The following is an 18,670-nucleotide window of genomic DNA, read 5'->3' on the forward strand; positions in this document are numbered from 1 at the left end:
AGTCAATAATAACAAGAGTTTTATCATTAGTGACAGCCTCTTTGAGTTTCCTCTCGCAATTTTACTGAAATGATATACCTCGTTCTATCATCACTAATCTCTTTGATCGTTAATTTTAATTAAGTTATAATTTTTATCCAAACAAACAAAATATGTACGAGCTTCTCCGATTCCTTTCACCATCACTTTGCCTCTAAATTGACACTGATATCCCAATTCCTGAATGACTATTGCAGTTTCTTCTAGAACCTTAAATGATTCATTCATGATTGCAATTCATAGTTTAAAATTGAGCTAGTCTAACCTGTATTTTGTTTTCTTCTCCTGTGGTGTCCATTCGAGATGCCATATTGACAGGATGCCCCCAAATATCATACAAGGGCTTTTTGGAACCAACAACACCTGCCACCAAGGGACCATGACTAATACCTGCAATTTTGAATGTTTTAGATAAGGAATAAAATTTTTTATTCAAAATTAAATTACCTATTCTAAGTCTGAAATCTTGCATCATATTCGAATTGCACTCCTTCAGTTTTTTCATCATTTCAGCCGCAAATTTTATGAGAGTGGTGATCGGTTCCACGTGATACAAAACGTGCATTTTCTCCCTTTGGCCTTCAGTTTCTCGTTCCAGACCGCAAGCTACCATGTATGTCCATTTGGCGATTTTAATTTTTTCGATGCTCTTGAACTCTGTTCTTAGCGTAATCTGAAATACCGACTTAAAAAATAGTTAAGAGAATGTGGTGAATATTACCTTATCAAATTCTGAAATACACTCGTTCATAGAATTTAAAAAGTCTCTTTGTGTGATACCATCGAAGGTATCATAAATTATGGTTGCGAACATCACAGCCACATTCTTATGGTCCAATTCGGAGTAGAGTTCGTCACTTTTTCGGGTAGTATTTAGGTACTCTTCGGCTAACAGCAAATAAATTTATATAAATTATAAATAATTTTACTTTATATATTGATATGTCGTACCTACGTGTTCCGGAAGAATATTCAATAATATCCTTCTATTATTATTTTTTATTTTATCTGCCTCTTTTTTATGTTTTTTCAGTTTATTATTCAACAAGAAATCTTTCCTGTTCATATAATCCGTTTGTCTGTCAATTAAATGTAGAGTGAAAGATATGAACAGCAATGCCAGGAAATGTGCCACTTGCGGTTTCATTTCGTAGTTAAATGTTTCACTATTCTGTAAGAAGGACGTTATATATTTGTTTCATAACAAAATACAAAATTTACCTGATAAAATCCATCAGAAAATGAAAACACACAATATGCATATACACTAGTTACAATTAAACCAATCACAAGTTTAACCCAGATAAGTATTTTCAAGAATATGAATGTCATTAAAAGGGCTAAAGCACACGTTTCCGTCATGTGCTAAAAAATAAACATTACAAATAGAGCTTACTTAATAGTTTCAGATTTAACTTACCCAAGGAATCATACATTGAATGTGCCAATCGACTTGTTGTTTTTTCATAAGTATGTACAAAAGATTGTATTTCACCTCTGCCTCAGAATGCTGTGTTCTTTCAATACATTCCACCGCTTCAGATAAAACGCAGTAACTGAGAATTAAACTAGTTATAACATATATGCAGTGTCTAATGGTAGAGTTTCTTGCAATTAATTCAGATAAATTGTATATGTATTTTAGAAAACGATTTTTCGGTGCATTCAAATCTATAAATTTGTTCCAAATAAAATGCATCCAAGTCAGAGGAATCAAGACGAGTAATATAACTCCTGCTGACATGTAAAATGGCCAGCCGCCAGAAACATCCCAACTAAACAGAATTGATACAGTAATTAAATTGTAAAATTAATAAAAGGTAATAACTATACCTGTCAAGTGTAAGATTTTGTATCAAGTAAACACAAATGAGTACAATTAATTCAAAGGCAACGTAATATTTAAACAGGGGGTCCATTTGTTTGAAGTATTTGATTTCATTTTCATAATTTCGGAAAAACATAAAAGCATTTATATCCTTATTTTTTATGAATTGTCTAAAAAACATAAATTTTACTACCTAAAATTCTTAATAATACAATACATACTCATATTTGGAAAACGTCATTTTATCTATTTCTTTTTTTATTTCTTCCCCAACTTTCTTTTGTCTTTCTTCAAATCTTTTTTTATTAACTTTCATAAATGCAGTCCTTCTTTGTTCACCAGTTCTTCTTCTTTCCCCACTATATCTAAATTCAAATGCATTATTATGTATATATGTTTGTACCCTAGTACTACTTATAAATTTCCTTGTTACATTATTATTAATAACTTAACCTTAATATTGTATTAATATCTTTGATATATAAGGAAATTTTTAAGTTTATAAGTTTATTTTAGGAGATAGTAATAACACTAAATAGTAAAGAAAAAAATATATACATTGTAAGCTTCTGTGACGAGCAAAAAGTGTCATTAATACACAAGTAAATTTAATTTTTAATTAGTAATTTTCAATTAGATATTTAACTTCATTGTCACTTCAGTTATCAAATGTTAAAATATTAACTTCAGTACAGTATATATATTTTTATACGAACCTTCCTCCAAAAGAATTTACTGGTTTCCTGTTAGTAGTCAGTCTTCTAACAGCACCCACATCTTTAATACTATTGTTAGGTAGACTTTTTTCACTGTTACGATTAGGATTACCCTGATCCATAAATGAAACAGATTTTGAAGAAATTCTCATGCTCGATCCATCAATAGTTTCCTCTAATTTGCGAATGTCTTTTTCATTCCGCTTAAGATAAGTTGGCCTTCTGACTGGCGTAATCTAACAAAATTATTTTTATTATATATTGTTTACATTGTATAAGACATAAAAAGCTACATACGTTTGCTTCTACTTCAGATGTTTCTTCAGTTGCTTGTTCATTATCTTCTTGTTCCTAAAAAAGGTATTTAAAATAATTATGTCTTTACCTATTAAATTCATAATTTACCAGTGAGTCGACTATATTTTGTTCAACGAATGTCAGTCTTGGTTGAAGTGCAGAGTCTGGACAATCCACATCATATTGTGTTTCTTCAATGAATGACAATCTTTTTTGCAATGAATGTGAAAGATCCATAGATTCTTGTTCAACGAATGATAAACGTTTTTGTGAAGGATCTTGTTCTTGTTCAACAAATGAGACTTTTTTTTGTAAAGAGTCCGTAGAATCCGTAGAATTTTCTCCGTCTTTTATAATACCTGCTTCAGATAATCTTTGCATTTGGTGTAACAGGATGTCTCGCTTTTGAAATTTTGAATGTCTCCTGGGGGTTTCTGGAGAATCGTCTGGAGATATTAAGTATGTTTGCATGTTGACCTTTGTGGACTCAGTTGCTTTTTTTTCTTCAATATTATATTGCTTTTTCAAGAGATTTTTGGTTGTTTGAGTAATGTGTACCTTTCTAAAATCAAATTGTTGGAAATGTTTTACTCTTAAACTAAACTTAAACAAACATACCCGGCAACTCCTTCAGTTTCCATAGTATTTGCTAAACTCACATCATCTGACCAAATATCGAATTGGATTTTAACGATACCAATGATACCACCCATTATTGATCCAGAATGTATTCCAATTCGCATATCAACATTTAAATTTTTTTCTTGTCTATAAACGTGAAACGAGTAAAGCAAATTAATATACAATGATATATTAAACTTACCTAACCCGTGCAATAATCTTAATCATTTCTAATCCTAAGTCGACACAAGCCTCAGCATGATTTTCTGGCGGATTAGGGGGCATTCCGGCCACGCAATAATAACAATCTCCCAAAAATTTTATTCTTGTTACTTTATGTTTCTAAAAAACAGTACAAAATGGTTTCATGTGCCATTACAAGTCATAATGACACACTTACATCTGAAGCGTCATCAAATGCACAAAACATCTTGTTCAAAGTGTCTAAAAGTTCTTTTATTTCCAGATTTTTAGTCATATTTGTATAATTAACAATATCAGCAAATAAGATGGTTACGTCGGTGTACTCGTTAATATTATCGTTCCTGTAATTTACATACAGTTAATTTCTTTATTTTACAATTGTGGATAGTTTACTTACTTGAATTTTACAACTTTCGATTCAAATGTCTGTTTTACTTTTTCAAAAAAGTGTTCTGGAATGATACTAAGCAGTAGCATTACCTAAAATACACATGCGTTACTTTTTTATTTATTTTAAGGTAAATCATACTTGTTGTTTTTGTTCATCCTCTATTTCGAATGTTGACACTACACATTCCCTACGATCTAAGAAACTTCTTCTCTTAACTATGTCGCTGATATATCTGAAGTAAATTCCTAAACCGTTAATACAAATTTGAAACAGTATATCCGAGAGTATCTGTAAAAATATAAGTATAATACTTTTATATGGGTATTCCATGTTCTAAAGTAGTAATTACATTGTTAACTGATATTTTTGAGTATAAATATGTAACTTCATAGAAGATAAAATCAATTGAAATGATAAACTCAGCTACATACCAACAAATTATACAACATCGACTACTAAAATTATAAAATAATGTGTACTTACTCTTTGCCAAGTTTTCGGTGAGTCAACATAAGTCATAAACCACATAATCATTATGTGACAAAGTGACACCAAGCTTCCACTTATAATGGCCGGTGTGAATTTAAAAACGTTAAAGAACACGTAACATGAAAGTACTAATATTGATGAATACGCCGGTCTTAAATTAGCATCTTTCTTATAATGATGGTACATAGGAACGAAAAAGTTCATCACCCCTATTAGTAGCAACCAAAATATTTGGATGTAATCCCATTTTTTTGTGCGGCGCACAATTGTATCGATTGATATAATGAGTATTAGAGAAAATAAAATTACTATTATGTAAAAAATTATATCTGGCAGATCTATAATCAAGCTTTCCTGTAAAATTTAATAAAGATTCAAAATATAGTAATACAATAAGTGTAAACTAATGAATTAAATGTAGACTTACATTATTTTCAACACTAAAAAATATGACACTCGCGTGAGTCAAACTGAGAAAAAAGCATAATATTAAATATAATGAGAAAAATCCATGGTTTATTTTTCCCGTATAAATTTCAAAAATATCATTCAAATCCTGTGCATTGAATATATCCTAAAATAAAAAATATTATTGTATTATTACATTTATAAATATGTTAATGTGGTTTTAAACACATTTTAAGAAAAATCTTAGATTTTAAAAACGTTTGAGAACTGTTAGTAATTAGTAAACAGCAGTTTAAGATAAATTAAATCAATAGTCTTTGGAGCTAATAATTCCATGATTAATTTTTTAAAGATTACTACTTTATTTTATGAAACATAAGCAAAAAAACTTTCAATAATACTAACAATTTGATAAAAGGATCCCAGATAATAATGAAACAATATTACATATGTTTTAATAAATAAAACAATATCTAGAACACTTTAGCAGATACATCTAAATAACCTTCTACAAAATATGTTCAGGCATGTTAATATAATTACTTATATTTACTAATTAAATCATGTTTTAAGTAGACGTTTTTTGCACCTAGTTTTTAATCTGATAACAAATTTTAAATATTTATTATCAATAATTACGAATTAGATCAAAAATTAAATTTATTATATATATCATAATCAATTAATGAATGTGACATATTTTTTTTTAACGTGAAAATTTTATGATTAATCTGAGATTACTAAAGTCGTGTTCGATTTTTATCTATCGTTTCTAAACTGTAATTTTTTTGTATTGATTTCCTGGCAAACATGTTATTGTTAATATTTGTATATATATTGTTGAATGAACATGTTTATGCATAAACAAGATTGTAATCATATTTTTGATATAAATTTAATTATCGAAGTATCGAAAAAAATTTAAAACCTAAATTATAATATAGTTTCCAATATACCTTCATATTTCTTTTGGACAGAAATTTGTGTGGGGTTATATTTTTTAATAAATATAATCTTCTTGTTTTACAGATTGATTCGAATTAATATATTTGTTTTAATCTATGGTATCAGCTTTCATCAAGATTATACATTAAATAATCATTGAATATTATTGAAATGTTAAATATTTCAAAATTCTGAAAAAATGAAGTATCTTAAATCATTTATTTGTTAAATATGAATATTGAAATATTAAATTATTAATTATTTTGATTTTCAAAAATCTGAATTTTTTTAACTTTATCAGAAACTTAATTCTCTTATTCAAGTTTTTTTTGTGTTTATATTAATAATATATTTAAAATATAATAAAAATGCTCTATATAGAAAATATATTGAATTTTTAAAATTGATTAGATTTTTGCTAGATAAAACATTACCAATAACTCCGATAAAGACCATTTTTTTTCGTCAAAAGAAGTCACACGTTGTTTCTCTTCTTCCTCATCCTCATTTTCATCTTCCAAGTGTTTATTGTAAATGTTAGTAAAAACCATTTTCACACACAAACTATTTACTCAATTAAAACTAATTTTGCTTGTTTAATAAATATATATTTGATTGAGGTACACACTACATGATATATTACTGCAATTGTTTAAGGAGTAATAAATAATCTATAAGATTCCCAATTGTTCATCTTATAGATAAGATAAATTATCTAGAAAACTGATAATCGCATGTTATTTTCAATACGTGACAATGAAGTTTGTTAAAAGTCGAAAGAATTTGATGAATTGCAGCAGTTAAGTTTAGTTTCTTCTTCTATAAACTGAATCATAACAATGAGGTGTGTCGCAATTGAGGTGATTATCTGAAACAAAAAAAAAATTGAAATTCAAGAGCCTTTTATTTTTAATTTCTTAAAATCATAAAACTAAATTCTAAAAAATGTAGATGCAAATATTTGTAATACGTAAGAGTAGTTAATAAATTTCAGTTCTAGAATCTTTCTCATCAGTTCAAATTTCTCTCTTTTTTCACATATGGACCTAGATAAAGTTGTATTTTATGTAGGTTTTAAGAAAATTACAAACCAGATCGAGGTGAATGATGTGTCTTAAGAAATATGACCATAAATTAAACGGTACCAAAAGATATACTTGATAAAAGTTAAATTTAAATCAATTTTTGACGACTTTGATCCATTTTGAATGATTTAATTGAATAACAGCTACATAATTATATTAATATAAACAATTATTTATTCAGATTTAAATATTTTACGTTCCAATAAACAAAGACTTTATGTCTTTAAAACCTAGATTACCATAAACTGTTGAGGAAATTTCGAAGTACCTAAAGGAACTTTCTTATTTTAAATATCAATTGTATATATTATATATAAATAGCATATAATATCTACAAATAATAGAGTCCAGTAAATAGTAAAATATTAAAAAATTTGTGCCATTTAATAAATATCTATTATTTGTATGTCTATGGCATATATATATATAATATAATTTTTTAAATATTTGTTAATTTATACTTATAAATTAATTATATCGATAAAATACCATTAGAAACAATATGCAAATATGTGAATTATTCAAACATTTCCTGAACCTCAACAACAACTTGTATTCTTTTTATATCTATGAATTTAAAAACAGATAAATGTCAAAGTAATGTCAAATTTACCGAAAGAAAGGCGATGTTGTTGTTATAAAAATAAAATGCTCGTCAAATCCACATTACAAGTAAAATATGAAAAGAAATGTTGAGAGTAAAAAATGAATCGCCGAAAACGAAAGTTGAAACGAAATAACGAAAATGTACGGTACGAGTTACATCACATTGATTTTGTTTACACTGTTCCGCATATGGGCTGCAGAAAACACAGACGAAAACAAAAATGTTCTCGTTATAGAGGACAATTTAGAATCTCCGCTGTGTTGCAATTTAACTGCTGAACATATTGAGATAGAATATAGTTCAAAAACGGTTGAAAATGAATACATTGTCATGTTTAATGGCTACTACAAGAATCAGGCAAGAGTCAACTACATAAATACAGCATTAAATTCATCCGGTATAAGAAAATGGAAGATATTGGCACGCGAAAATCCAGCTAGTGATTATCCAAGTGACTTCGATGTAGTGATTATGGAAGATACAGAGAGATTTGAGGGCCTAAATGCTTTAAAAGATCATCCAGCAGTTAAAAGGGTGACATCACAGAGGATGGTTTCAAGGACCTTAAAGTTTGTGAATGCAGATTATGTGAGGATAGGAAGAACAAATTTAAATTTAAAACCAAACCACAGCAGGCATCAAAGTAGGAGGTTGCTCCGTGCAATACCCAGACAGATTACCAGTGTTCTAGGTGCAGATTCATTGTGGAATATGGGTATAACAGGGAAGGGAGTGAAAGTTGCCATTTTTGATACAGGTTTATCAAAGGCACACCCACATTTTAGAAAAATTAAGGAACGAACAAATTGGACTAATGAAAAAACTTATGAGGATGGTTTGGGTCATGGGACATTTGTAGCTGGTGTGATAGCTTCAAGCAAAGAATGTTTAGGGTTTGCCCCTGATTCAGAATTGCACATTTTCCGCGTTTTTACCAGCAAGCAGGTTTCATACACCTCATGGTTTTTGGATGCCTTCAATTATGCCATTTTAAAGAAAATTAATGTGCTGAATTTAAGTATTGGTGGGCCAGACTTCAAGGATCACCCATTTGTTGACAAGGTTTGGGAATTGACTGCAAATAAAGTTATTATGGTGTCTGCAATTGGCAATGATGGACCTTTATATGGAACTTTGAACAATCCAGCTGATCAAATGGATGTAATAGGAGTCGGTGGTATAAACTTTGAAGATCAAATAGCAAAATTCTCATCAAGAGGCATGACAACTTGGGAATTGCCTCAAGGATATGGTAGAGTGAAGCCAGATATTGTGACCTATGGATCAGCAGTGAAGGGCTCAAATATAAAAGGTGGATGTAGAACTCTTTCAGGAACTAGTGTTGCTTCACCTGTTGTAGCAGGAGCTGTGACTTTATTGGCAAGTGGAGTGTTGCACAGAGGTGATATCATAAATCCAGCCAGCATGAAACAAGCACTTATGGCATCTGCTAGAAGATTGACTGGTGTCAACATGTTTGAGCAAGGTCATGGGAAACTAAATCTTTTGAAAGCATATCAAATTTTGAACACCTATAAACCACAGGTAAATGAAGGCGTTTTTTTGGTTCCTAGCACTGTTTAAAAAATGATCATTTTTCTCTGTCTCTATAAATTAAACTTTTTATGGCCATGTTCATTTTTTATTTTTTTGTACTTATTATTGATATCAAGTTGACCAATTTCTAGGCGAGCCTTAGTCCAAGTTATGTGGACCTTAGTGAATGTCCATACATGTGGCCTTATTGCACCCAACCCCTCTACTACGGTTCTCTTCCCGTCATCGTTAACATCACCATCCTCAACGGACTCGGCGTCTCGGGACGAATTGTAGGCAAGCCCCAATGGCATCCCTACGTTCAACATCAAGGAAATATGCTTGACGTGGCCGTTTCCCACTCGGAGCTGCTTTGGCCTTGGTCCGGGTGGATGGCGGTCAGTTTGAGCGTCGCAGCTGAAGGTGCTACTTATGAGGGTGTGGCCCACGGCCATGTAGCTCTCACAATTGAATCACCACCCGGACCTGGCGAGACTGAGCCGAGACAGAGCTCTGTACAACTAGCCATTAAAGCCAAGATCGTTCAAACGCCACCCAGACACAAAAGAATACTGTGGGATCAGTATCACAACTTGAGGTACCCACCAGGGTATTTTCCTAGGTAATACTATTCGTAATCATCGTTTTAGTATACTTTACTATTGTATAATTTGATAGGGATAATTTAAAAGTGAAAAACAATCCGTTGGATTGGAATGGCGATCACATCCACACTAACTTCAAGGAGATGTACCAAAATCTGCGAAACGCTGGTTATTACATTGAGGTGCTGGGGTCGCCCTTCACTTGTTTCGATGCCTCACAATATGGTACTCTATTAATCGTCGATCCCGAAGAAGAGTTCTTTCCGGAGGAAATTTTAAAACTTAAGCGGGACGTGGACAGCGGACTGTCCGTTATTGTGTTCGCAGACTGGTACAATGTGACTGTAATGAAAAAAGTGAAGTTCTACGACGAGAATACAAGACAGTGGTGGATGCCAGATACGGGCGGCAGTAACGTACCAGCTTTAAACGATTTATTAGCATCTTGGGGCGTACAATTAGGTGACAGGGTTTTTGAAGGACATTTTAAACTTAATGATCACGACATGTACTACGCCTCAGGGACTAGCATTAAAAAGTTTCCCGACGATGGTATCTTGCTTTCTGCTTCACTTCTTGACCAAGGAGCTCAGGTATGATATTCAAAGGTGATGAAGAAATGTGTTCTGATCATTTTTTTGATAGATTTTGGGCGAAGTTGATGAGGAGAAGTATAAAGTTCCTCTCTTAGGACTATTGCAGACGAAGTATTCGGAGAAGAGTGGTCGAATCATTGTCTACGGCGATTCAAATTGTATCGATGGCAGTCATTTAGAAAACCCATGTTACTGGATGTTGGATGCGATGCTAGAGTACACGTCAACGTCTCATTTGCCTTCTGTCTTCAAAGATAACCAAATGGAAAGCTCTAAGGATGTGGTTGTAACAGATCATCCAGCCAGAATGGAAGGGAATAGACTTTATAGGTATGCAGAGTATGTTATTGAATTGATCAAAACTATTAATGTATGAATTAAAATTTTAGATATTCTAAGGTGTTGGAGGGACATTTAGGCGAGTCTCAAACAAGGCCTTTACCACAATGTCCTCATCTAGTCTGGTCGCAGCCAGTACCTTTAAATGTAACGGCTCCGCCCGTTTTGTATCAACCTCAGAAATTATTGTCGTTGATGGAGGACAGCGGTGTTCCCGTTCACAATGTGGATAACATTATTAAAGGTGCATAAACATTTAAATATATTTAACCGTTTTAAAAATCCATTCATATTCAAGTAATTTGATATATTCAGTCTTTCCTAACGTTTAATGTCAGATTGAGCGTGTTGCAGACGCTTCCGGTCACGAGAACAGCGCCGAACTGATCGAGTGGAGCTGGCGTAACAACCGACCGTCGGACGCAGGTTCACGTCACGACGAGAACTTCAGCGTTACGATTGCCCTCTGCTTGCTGCTCACGTTGCTTGTGGTCTACTACTTCCTGAAGTGGACATGGTGCCGTCCTAAACCCAAGAAGCGAAAACTATGCAAGAGGTTGCTCAATATTGTGCAATGCCGTAGATTATCCACGGTTTAAATTGATGTTTGATACTCTCTGGAGCGTTATTTATATGCCAATAACAATTTTTATGAGATTTATTTCACCAATTATAGAACAAATAGAATAATTTTATTATGTTTAAGTATAAAAAGACAGCGTACAATAATTTGAATATAGGGGTTTATCTAACATGATGAAAACTTCACTTGATCTTTTCGTTAGATGCACTGAAGTTTCTGTGTATATAAGGTTAATTATTTTTTATACATTAATACTGATTTTAAATAAATAACCTTCATGAAAGTATCATATTTCAATAAGTAGGTATGTTATATATTTCAGAACTCATTAGAATAAATATATATTATTTGTGTTCTATAACAACTAATTGTAACACCATATATTACATTTATATTTTACTTCAAGTATTTTAGTCACTTTAATTATTATAAACTATAGTTTATTGTAAAAAGTTTTATACAAAAATGTGATTTATATTTAATAAGAAAAACAAAAATTAGAATTCGTAAATTTAATATCATTAAATAATTATTGAACACCAATAATATACACTATTTTTATTATTTGATTTAATTTAACCACACATTTTCCTACGTTATTCAGAAATACCATTACAATGATTCTAATTGATCATTATGATTGAATGAGATTCCCATTGTTATATTTTTTATTATGCGATGTTCCGATTAGTATAATCTCTTATCTTACCGTTTACAACTGAATTTCGCCTCGTAAATTATGACAATTGCTGTCCTAATCAATCATAATGATTTACATTGCTCTTGTTCAACCTTTACCTAAATGTCATCCCTTAAGCACATCAAGTAAAAATTATGCGCCGTACTTTTCCGAGTTCAAACCATTTCACAGCTGTTATGCTTTGTAACATAGATAATGTGTACATATAGAATAATAAGTCTACAACTAGCAGCATCATTTGTAATTTGTCACTATTTCATTTTTGTACATATACTCGATATATTTATGTATGTTTTGTAGTAAAAGATTTTAAAAATGATATTAAATTATTTATACTGAATATATAATCTTTTATTTCACTTACCGATGATAATCTTTTTTTGTCGAGAATAAAAAATCCTGCAGCGTTGACTTTTACGGGACACAAGTTTAATTGTAGCATCAACATCCTTATCTAAAAGATAAATAAAACAATTTTAACAAACAATTATTGAAATGAGTATATTTAAATCAGTAAGAAAAAAAATCTTACACATTTTGTTGAAAACAAAATTATTAAATAAAACTTGCAACATTATTCAGAATATACGTAAAAATATCTGTTTCTCTAACTTACCTCTCGTTCACTTTCTAAACTGATAGCATCTAAGTAAAGCCCTTGGAATTGTACTATTATATCTTTTCCCTGTAGTTAAACAACTTAATTAATTATAATATAATATGATTGATGAAAGCAAATTTTATAATTTCAAAGCTTACCTTTTCTTGAATTTCATCAGAAACTATAACAGCTAAGAAAAAAAGTGTTGCGTGTATAGCTGTTATAATAAGGAGACTTATGTCATGATTTATACTATATATGTACGCTCCAATATTAATAATGATTACCAAAATAATAAATGCGTGTTCCATTGCCAAATAACCTCCATAGCATTGTCCCAGCTCATTTACGCATTTCGATAGCATGTTGTGCAAGAATCGGATATTTTTTAAAATCATACTCATGCTATCGTCATATTTTTTATGTTCTTCAAAAAAGCAACCACAATACTGTCGTAGTTTTATCGTTGTATTGATTTCTTTGAAACTGCACCTTATTTTCCATCCGAAGTACATGTAAGACATAATAGGCAAAGTTTGCCAGATGCTGAGGAATCCGAAGCTCATAGACACGACGTAACCGTCAATCATCTGTTGATTGTCTTTTGGAACCACCGCAATGTATAGTTGAGAGTAATTGCAGAACGTGGCAATCAAAACTAAAACCATGAAGATGGAGGGCAAGATTGTCCACAGCAACAAGTTTATGTACCATTTCGAAAATTTGACCAACAACACCTTGCTTTTTTTTCTATCGAATCGATCTAGGAGTTTGATCAGTTCCGGCAATTTTCTGCTGTGTCTAGAAACAAATCCGAAACTCAGGCAGGAACGCAACAGAACTGAACACATAACGCACTTCTGGAATAATGTAGCGGTTTGTACGTTTACGAATCCAGAAAAGTAGTAGATCATGCCCATGTAAAAACCAAATATAACGGTGCTATATAAGTTATCGAAGCTAATGAATTTGAAACTGAGCTTCGTTGGATCACCGGACAACACATTTTTGAGAGGAAAAACTCCGATTAATTTGGCGAATAACGCCATTGGTCGAAAGTACCAGTAAAAGCTCTTCATCCCGAAACGAACACTTTTACAACTTGCAGAATACTGAACAATTCAAAATATTATAGATTTATGATATTTAGTTGTTAAAAGGTGCCGCTAACATAATTGTACAATTAAACCAATTTTTCTGTTTGATTATGATAAGATGAAAATGCGTTAACATTGTTTGTACATTAAGAACAAAGATTTATTTATTATTCATTTGTATAGTGTGCTTTAGAAAATATTATAATATGATTATGACGCAAAAATATTAGAAAAATTAGTGAAAAAGTAAATGATGATTTGAATATGAGAATGTGTAATTTAAGAAATTAAGCAATATTTCTTATAAATAACGAGTTTCACCCTTGATTAAATATTTGGCAACCATTTCCCTAACACCCTGTATAGAGAAAACCGTTTATCTTAGTAACAAATAATTTATAAACCATAAACTATATAAAAATTATATAATATAAATAAAAAAATGTATAAAAAATCAGTCTAAAAGATTAATACAAAAATAATTCTTTTAAATAATAAAATTACAGAAAAATGAAAATAGGTAGTTTTTAAAGATATGCTTAGCTTTAAATTATTTAATAATGATGGTCCTATTTATGCTACATATTTTATAGGGACAAAACTACTTAAAAAGTTTATTGTACCCATTGTGAAACACAGTAGTGCTTCAATTGTGGTATGGAGTGGCACACCTGCGTTAGGTTTAGGTCTCTTTAATCATTTGGAAGGACAGTTGGATGAATTGTGTACAGAGAAGAAAGAAATATTAATTTGCTGATGAATACCAAGTGCAAATACAAAATTTTGACAAAATGGTTTAAAGTATAAAAACATTGACGTGTTGCCTTGTCCGCCGTAATTTTCAGATATCAATCTTCTAGAAAGTAAGTGATCCTATTACGTTGATAAAACAATTCAACATACATATTATACAACTTTTCACAAAATGGTCGAGTCTGTCACGGAATACAACAACATTAATAAACTAACTACAAAATTTTTAGAAGTATTTTTTAATTATATATATTATAAATTATATAAATTTATATATTGTATTAATGAACACGAGTTTAAATTGATTTCATTTAATTGATATAGAACTAAAATTTATTTTAAATAATTTAAATTTAAATTGCCACTGCAGCGCCATCTCTCGTCGAGTAGTTGTGCCACACCCGTTCCTTAAATAGGTCTCGACGGCGTCGTTGCCTCGGCAACCGTTTCACTAGCAATTATTGTTTACATATTTCAATAAACACATGCTAGACCTGTCAAAATACACGTGCTTTTAAAAGTTGGCCTAGGCGGGCGATAAGAAATAGGCGGCGGACCGGTGTGGCATCGCGGAAATCGCGGGGCGCCGGTGTCTCGGCGCGTTTTTCGACACCGCCGTTTTAAAACGGCGAAGATTGGACGGCGCCACGACGGCAGCGCCGTTATTTGCGACGTTGTCCGCGCCACGACGTGAGCGTCCCTGTCTTACAACCACCTGTTTTCATCAACACACACCTAAAAGGCACCGTTTTTATTTTTCCAACCGGGACGTGTGTTTTATTTTGAGTTCGCACAATTTCGTTTCTTCAGTTGCTGATCTGTTATGTTTTTGGTTTTGTGCTTTTATGTTCCGTTTGCGTTGATTTTCAAGGTAGGACTTTTTATTTTCATTTTTGTTTTTTTTTCCGCTTGACGTTTTGTGCTGGGGTCACACGACGCCCCCGAGACGCCCGTTGTTACGCTGAAGTTTGGTTTTCGGTCGTGAAACATTCGTCATCGCGGCTACTTTGCGGTGATATTAGTTTTAGTTTTTCGACGCCTGATAAGCGGAGACGACTGACAAGATAATAAATCCAATTTGAGGTTATGTTACTTTCGAAGATCTGTAAACAAAACGGAATTAAACTTGTTATTACTCTGTTAATGTGAATAAACAACGATTAAAATCTCAATTGTTAATATTATTATGATTTACAGCAAATAATTAATACTGATAACCCACAAATTAGTTTGAAATTGAATATTTAAATAAATAACTACATAAATGACAAAATACGTTTTATAATAATAAAAAAACACTTAATAAGTGAATTAACAACTTTTTTATATAAATTTTAATTTTTTTATACAATATTATTAATTCATTCTTATTGGATTTTTTATTTGATTGAGTTACAATAAATTTAAAAAAGTATATATTATTTACGAAATATTGGTTTTATTCAATAAATAATTTAGGAATTTAGGAATATTTTATAACTTTTTTACTTTTTTAATTTAATATTTACCTTTATTAACAGTTTTCCCGAAGGTTGAGCGATGCGCCGACAGATGGCGCAATATGTGTTAAATTTTCAAATATGTATATCACATAGAAGTGGTATTTGCAAATTTGGCGGTGTAAAAATATAACCAACTGTATTAAAATATGTATTTAAGAAATACATATATAAATATAAATTATATTATACATTTTATACTTATTTTATTTTTACCGAATTCAGTGCTAAAACTGTAAATTGTAAAAAAAATATCAATGCTGTAAACAACTATTTTTTTCCTGGAAATTTTTTAAATCACAAGTACTTGTTCTTATAATATCGTTAAACATCAAAATTATTTCCCTTAGTAGTCTTTGGTTAAGATCTCCTTGGAAGTAATTTTTTATAGAACAGTAAAGTTACTGTCTTTGATCTACAGTGTGTCCCATTTGAAAGTGGGACACCCTTATAAAATTTATAAAATTTGTATTTTTAACTGATTTTTAACAAACTTTCAACCGTAAATATATACTTATAGTCTAATTGTCACGATCCTGTGAAATTGAAGAAATCATATTAGGAAATTTTTTATCTTTTGAAATGAATACAAAATTTCATAAAAAATTATGTGTATGCATAATTTTGTGAAAAAAATTTTATTCTTATTAATTTATTTTTTTAATTAAGTAGTAGTAGTAATTTTCGAATACTTTTAGGCAAAAAAATTAAAGAAATGATAGTAGCAATGTTTTATAGAAAGCCTAATTACACCTCCTGAAAAAATATAAATCATACTTATGTATTTATATTTTAATTAAGTAGTCTATGATTAAAATGTCAAAAATTGCACAATCATTTTTCAATTAAATTTCAAAATTGTGTAAGTTCATGGTAGAATTAATTGGGTTTTGAACTGAAAAAATAGTTTGCCTGACTCAAACAAAAAATACATGGAAGTGTCCCGCTTTCAAACGGGCCGCAATGTATATAAAAGTGGTGAGCAGCAAATTGATATCGCTCAAAGGATGTAACAAAATCTGTTGTGTCAAAAACCATTCAGCTGTTTTCAATTCGTGGAGTTGTGAATCCCAAACGAGGTAAACTGCCTAAAAGAAACTGGCAAAATTGAAAATTAAATTAATTAATCCTGTAAATACAAACCATTTTTGAGTTCTTCTACCATTAAAGCTGATACTCCGGTGAATGATTCATCATGGACCATTCAGCGACGATTGACTAAAGCAGCTTTATCTGCGCGAAAATCTGTGAAAAAAATCTAAACTTTCACCTAAAAGTTTACATGTTGCCTACAAACACTTTTATTGGTGACTGGAAGATTGGAATATGTACGTTTGCATCATTTTAAAATATGGTGGTAGTAAGATCCATCTTACACCATGATGGCTTTTCTAATCACCGTATGGGTTGATTCACCGCATCGAAGGAATTACAGATACCAAAATTTTTCTTCCAACACGATAACGACTCAAAACACACTCCAAAAGTGCTATTGAAATGGTTAAAACAACAAAATTGATGATTTATTAGAAAGGCTAGCTCAAACACCTGACTTAAACCCCATCCAGAATTTATGGGAGATGGTGGAAAAGAAGAATCGAGGCAAGAAACATAAAAATTCATGATGATGTTTTTAAAAAGGTTTAAATTGTTTCAGAAAATATCGATGAGGATATTTCGGTATTTTCTATCTTGTATATTTGTCCCAACTTTTTTTAAAGTCGAAGGTTTCATGAACTATATAAACATATAAGTTATCTTAACATAATTTAAAAGACCAAAGAGAAATAAAATAATTAAATATTGAGTATTAAAAAATTATACCCTTTTTAAAACGAGAGCTTATTGTATGAGAAGTGTCTGGCTTTGACAACAAAAAAAATCTGTATAAATATTTTTTTTAATTTTTCAACATAACCATCTTTCAGTTCGATATTATTGGATCCAAATGTTTAACCGCTTAGCCATTTTTCTGGAAAGAGAAATTAATAGCTAAGTGCTAAAAATCATGGATTCCGGTGCGGAAATAATTAAAACATTCTCTTAAAGTTGTCACACGTGCAATTGCAACACAGAACTAGAGGAAAGCTTTTTCATATCCAAATGAATTGCTAAAATGTCCCCCTTCAATTGAGATGCCTACGGTCCCAGCAATTTCACGCACTTTTACTCTCCAGTCGTTTATCACGATATCGAGGATTTTTTCAATGATTTCTGAATGCTTGTATTTCCATATTTGAATTCTATTGTCTAATATTTTATGGTAGGTAATGAAGGAGAGTCTCTTCATAATCTTCCTCGAGTTTTATTTTAATCTGACTGTTTGATAACAAAATTATAAAAGTTGTTTTATTTAAATATATAAACTAAATTAGACAGTAGCTTTACAATTTGAAGTTATTTTTTTAATAATAGCATCACCATATAAGACCTAGGCTAGATATTTATTATACAGCTCTCGTATATAATGAATAAGATCCTAATAATATAACTTGTGTTACTATTGTAAAAACAAGTTAGAAATATATCGATGTTATTTTAACATTTGAAGCTATTAATTTGAGTTATTGTAAGCAAGTTTATTGAAAGCAAAAGTTTATTATTAAACAATTTACCATTCAAAGATTTTTAGTGTAATTTATTTTGTTAGGTATTTGAAAGTACATAATAAAAATACATGACCACAAATCAATAAATATAAATAGCTTAGTGCACGTACAGTAGTCAAGAC

At 30.8% G+C, this 18,670-nt stretch overlaps 4 protein-coding genes across 8 annotated transcripts in view; 2 read left to right on the forward strand and 2 right to left on the reverse strand.

Moving 5' to 3' along the window:
- Positions 1-76: 76 nt before the first annotated feature.
- Positions 77-4,789, reverse strand: LOC109601129 (adenylate cyclase type 2-like). The gene is made up of 18 exons (XM_049962993.1): positions 4,580-4,789; positions 4,235-4,384; positions 4,103-4,185; positions 3,902-4,046; positions 3,704-3,843; positions 3,499-3,648; positions 2,989-3,442; positions 2,881-2,934; positions 2,584-2,819; positions 2,089-2,232; positions 1,873-2,037; positions 1,460-1,814; positions 1,261-1,404; positions 991-1,210; positions 761-927; positions 487-712; positions 305-429; positions 77-249 (listed from the first exon to the last, which is right to left on the reverse strand). The coding sequence occupies exons 1-18, from the start codon at positions 4,787-4,789 to the stop codon at positions 94-96; spliced, it is 3,324 nt and encodes a 1,107-aa protein (XP_049818950.1). The 3' UTR covers positions 77-93.
- A 1,832-nt stretch (positions 4,790-6,621) lies between these two features.
- On the reverse strand, positions 6,622-13,669 carry LOC126264505 (gustatory and odorant receptor 63a-like). Its single transcript, XM_049962768.1, has 4 exons — positions 12,749-13,669; positions 12,606-12,674; positions 12,354-12,443; positions 6,622-6,806 (listed from the first exon to the last, which is right to left on the reverse strand). The coding sequence occupies exons 1-4, from the start codon at positions 13,667-13,669 to the stop codon at positions 6,705-6,707; spliced, it is 1,182 nt and encodes a 393-aa protein (XP_049818725.1). The 3' UTR covers positions 6,622-6,704.
- On the forward strand, positions 7,634-12,329 carry LOC109601130 (membrane-bound transcription factor site-1 protease). 2 transcript variants are annotated; one of them, XM_020017349.2, is made up of 6 exons: positions 7,634-9,175; positions 9,319-9,788; positions 9,845-10,364; positions 10,417-10,697; positions 10,757-10,950; positions 11,061-12,329. In XM_020017349.2, the coding sequence occupies exons 1-6, from the start codon at positions 7,769-7,771 to the stop codon at positions 11,303-11,305; spliced, it is 3,117 nt and encodes a 1,038-aa protein (XP_019872908.1). In that variant the 5' UTR covers positions 7,634-7,768; the 3' UTR covers positions 11,306-12,329. The 2 variants fall into 2 exon arrangements, with proteins under 2 accessions (XP_019872908.1, XP_019872909.1); XM_020017350.2 differs by having other exon boundaries at positions 11,045-11,203.
- A 1,118-nt stretch (positions 13,670-14,787) lies between the features above and the next one.
- The window catches only part of LOC109600809 (protein bric-a-brac 1), a 405,012-nt gene continuing 401,129 nt past the window's right edge, over positions 14,788-18,670 (forward strand). For 3 of the 4 annotated variants that reach the window (XM_049962995.1, XM_049962997.1, XM_049962996.1), the window contains exon 1: positions 14,788-15,311. The gene's annotated coding sequence lies outside the window, so the exon portion shown is untranslated. The remainder of the gene's footprint in view (positions 15,312-18,670) is intronic. The other variant, XM_049962998.1, reaches the window with a different exon arrangement.

Source organism: Aethina tumida, chromosome 2 (genome assembly GCF_024364675.1).
Source record: "Aethina tumida isolate Nest 87 chromosome 2, icAetTumi1.1, whole genome shotgun sequence".
Lineage (NCBI taxonomy): Eukaryota > Metazoa > Arthropoda > Insecta > Coleoptera > Nitidulidae > Aethina > Aethina tumida.

Bases quoted from the DNA above. Each gene is read 5' to 3' on its own strand.
- LOC126264505 (XM_049962768.1), bottom strand. From the start codon at position 13,669: ATGAAGAGCTTTTACTGGTACTTTCGACCAATGGCGTTATTCGCCAAA. The intron at 12,444-12,605 runs GTAAGTTAGAGA...TTTATCTTTTAG, and splicing joins GTTTAGAAAGTGAACGAGAG to ATAAGGATGTTGATGCTACA. The intron at 6,807-12,353 runs GTAAGTGAAATA...TTTTTGTTTCAG, and splicing joins ACAAAAAAAGATTATCATCG to ATAATCACCTCAATTGCGAC.
- LOC109601130 (XM_020017349.2), top strand. From the start codon at position 7,769: ATGTACGGTACGAGTTACATCACATTGATTTTGTTTACACTGTTCCGC. The intron at 9,176-9,318 runs GTAAATGAAGGC...ACCAATTTCTAG, and splicing joins TGAACACCTATAAACCACAG to GCGAGCCTTAGTCCAAGTTA. The intron at 10,365-10,416 runs GTATGATATTCA...TTTTTTTGATAG, and splicing joins TTCTTGACCAAGGAGCTCAG to ATTTTGGGCGAAGTTGATGA.
- LOC109601129 (XM_049962993.1), bottom strand. From the start codon at position 4,789: ATGAACTTTTTCGTTCCTATGTACCATCATTATAAGAAAGATGCTAAT. The intron at 2,935-2,988 runs GTAAATTATGAA...TACCTTTTTTAG, and splicing joins AAAATATAGTCGACTCACTG to GAACAAGAAGATAATGAACA. The intron at 713-760 runs GTAATATTCACC...TCGGTATTTCAG, and splicing joins GTATTTCAGAATTTGATAAG to ATTACGCTAAGAACAGAGTT.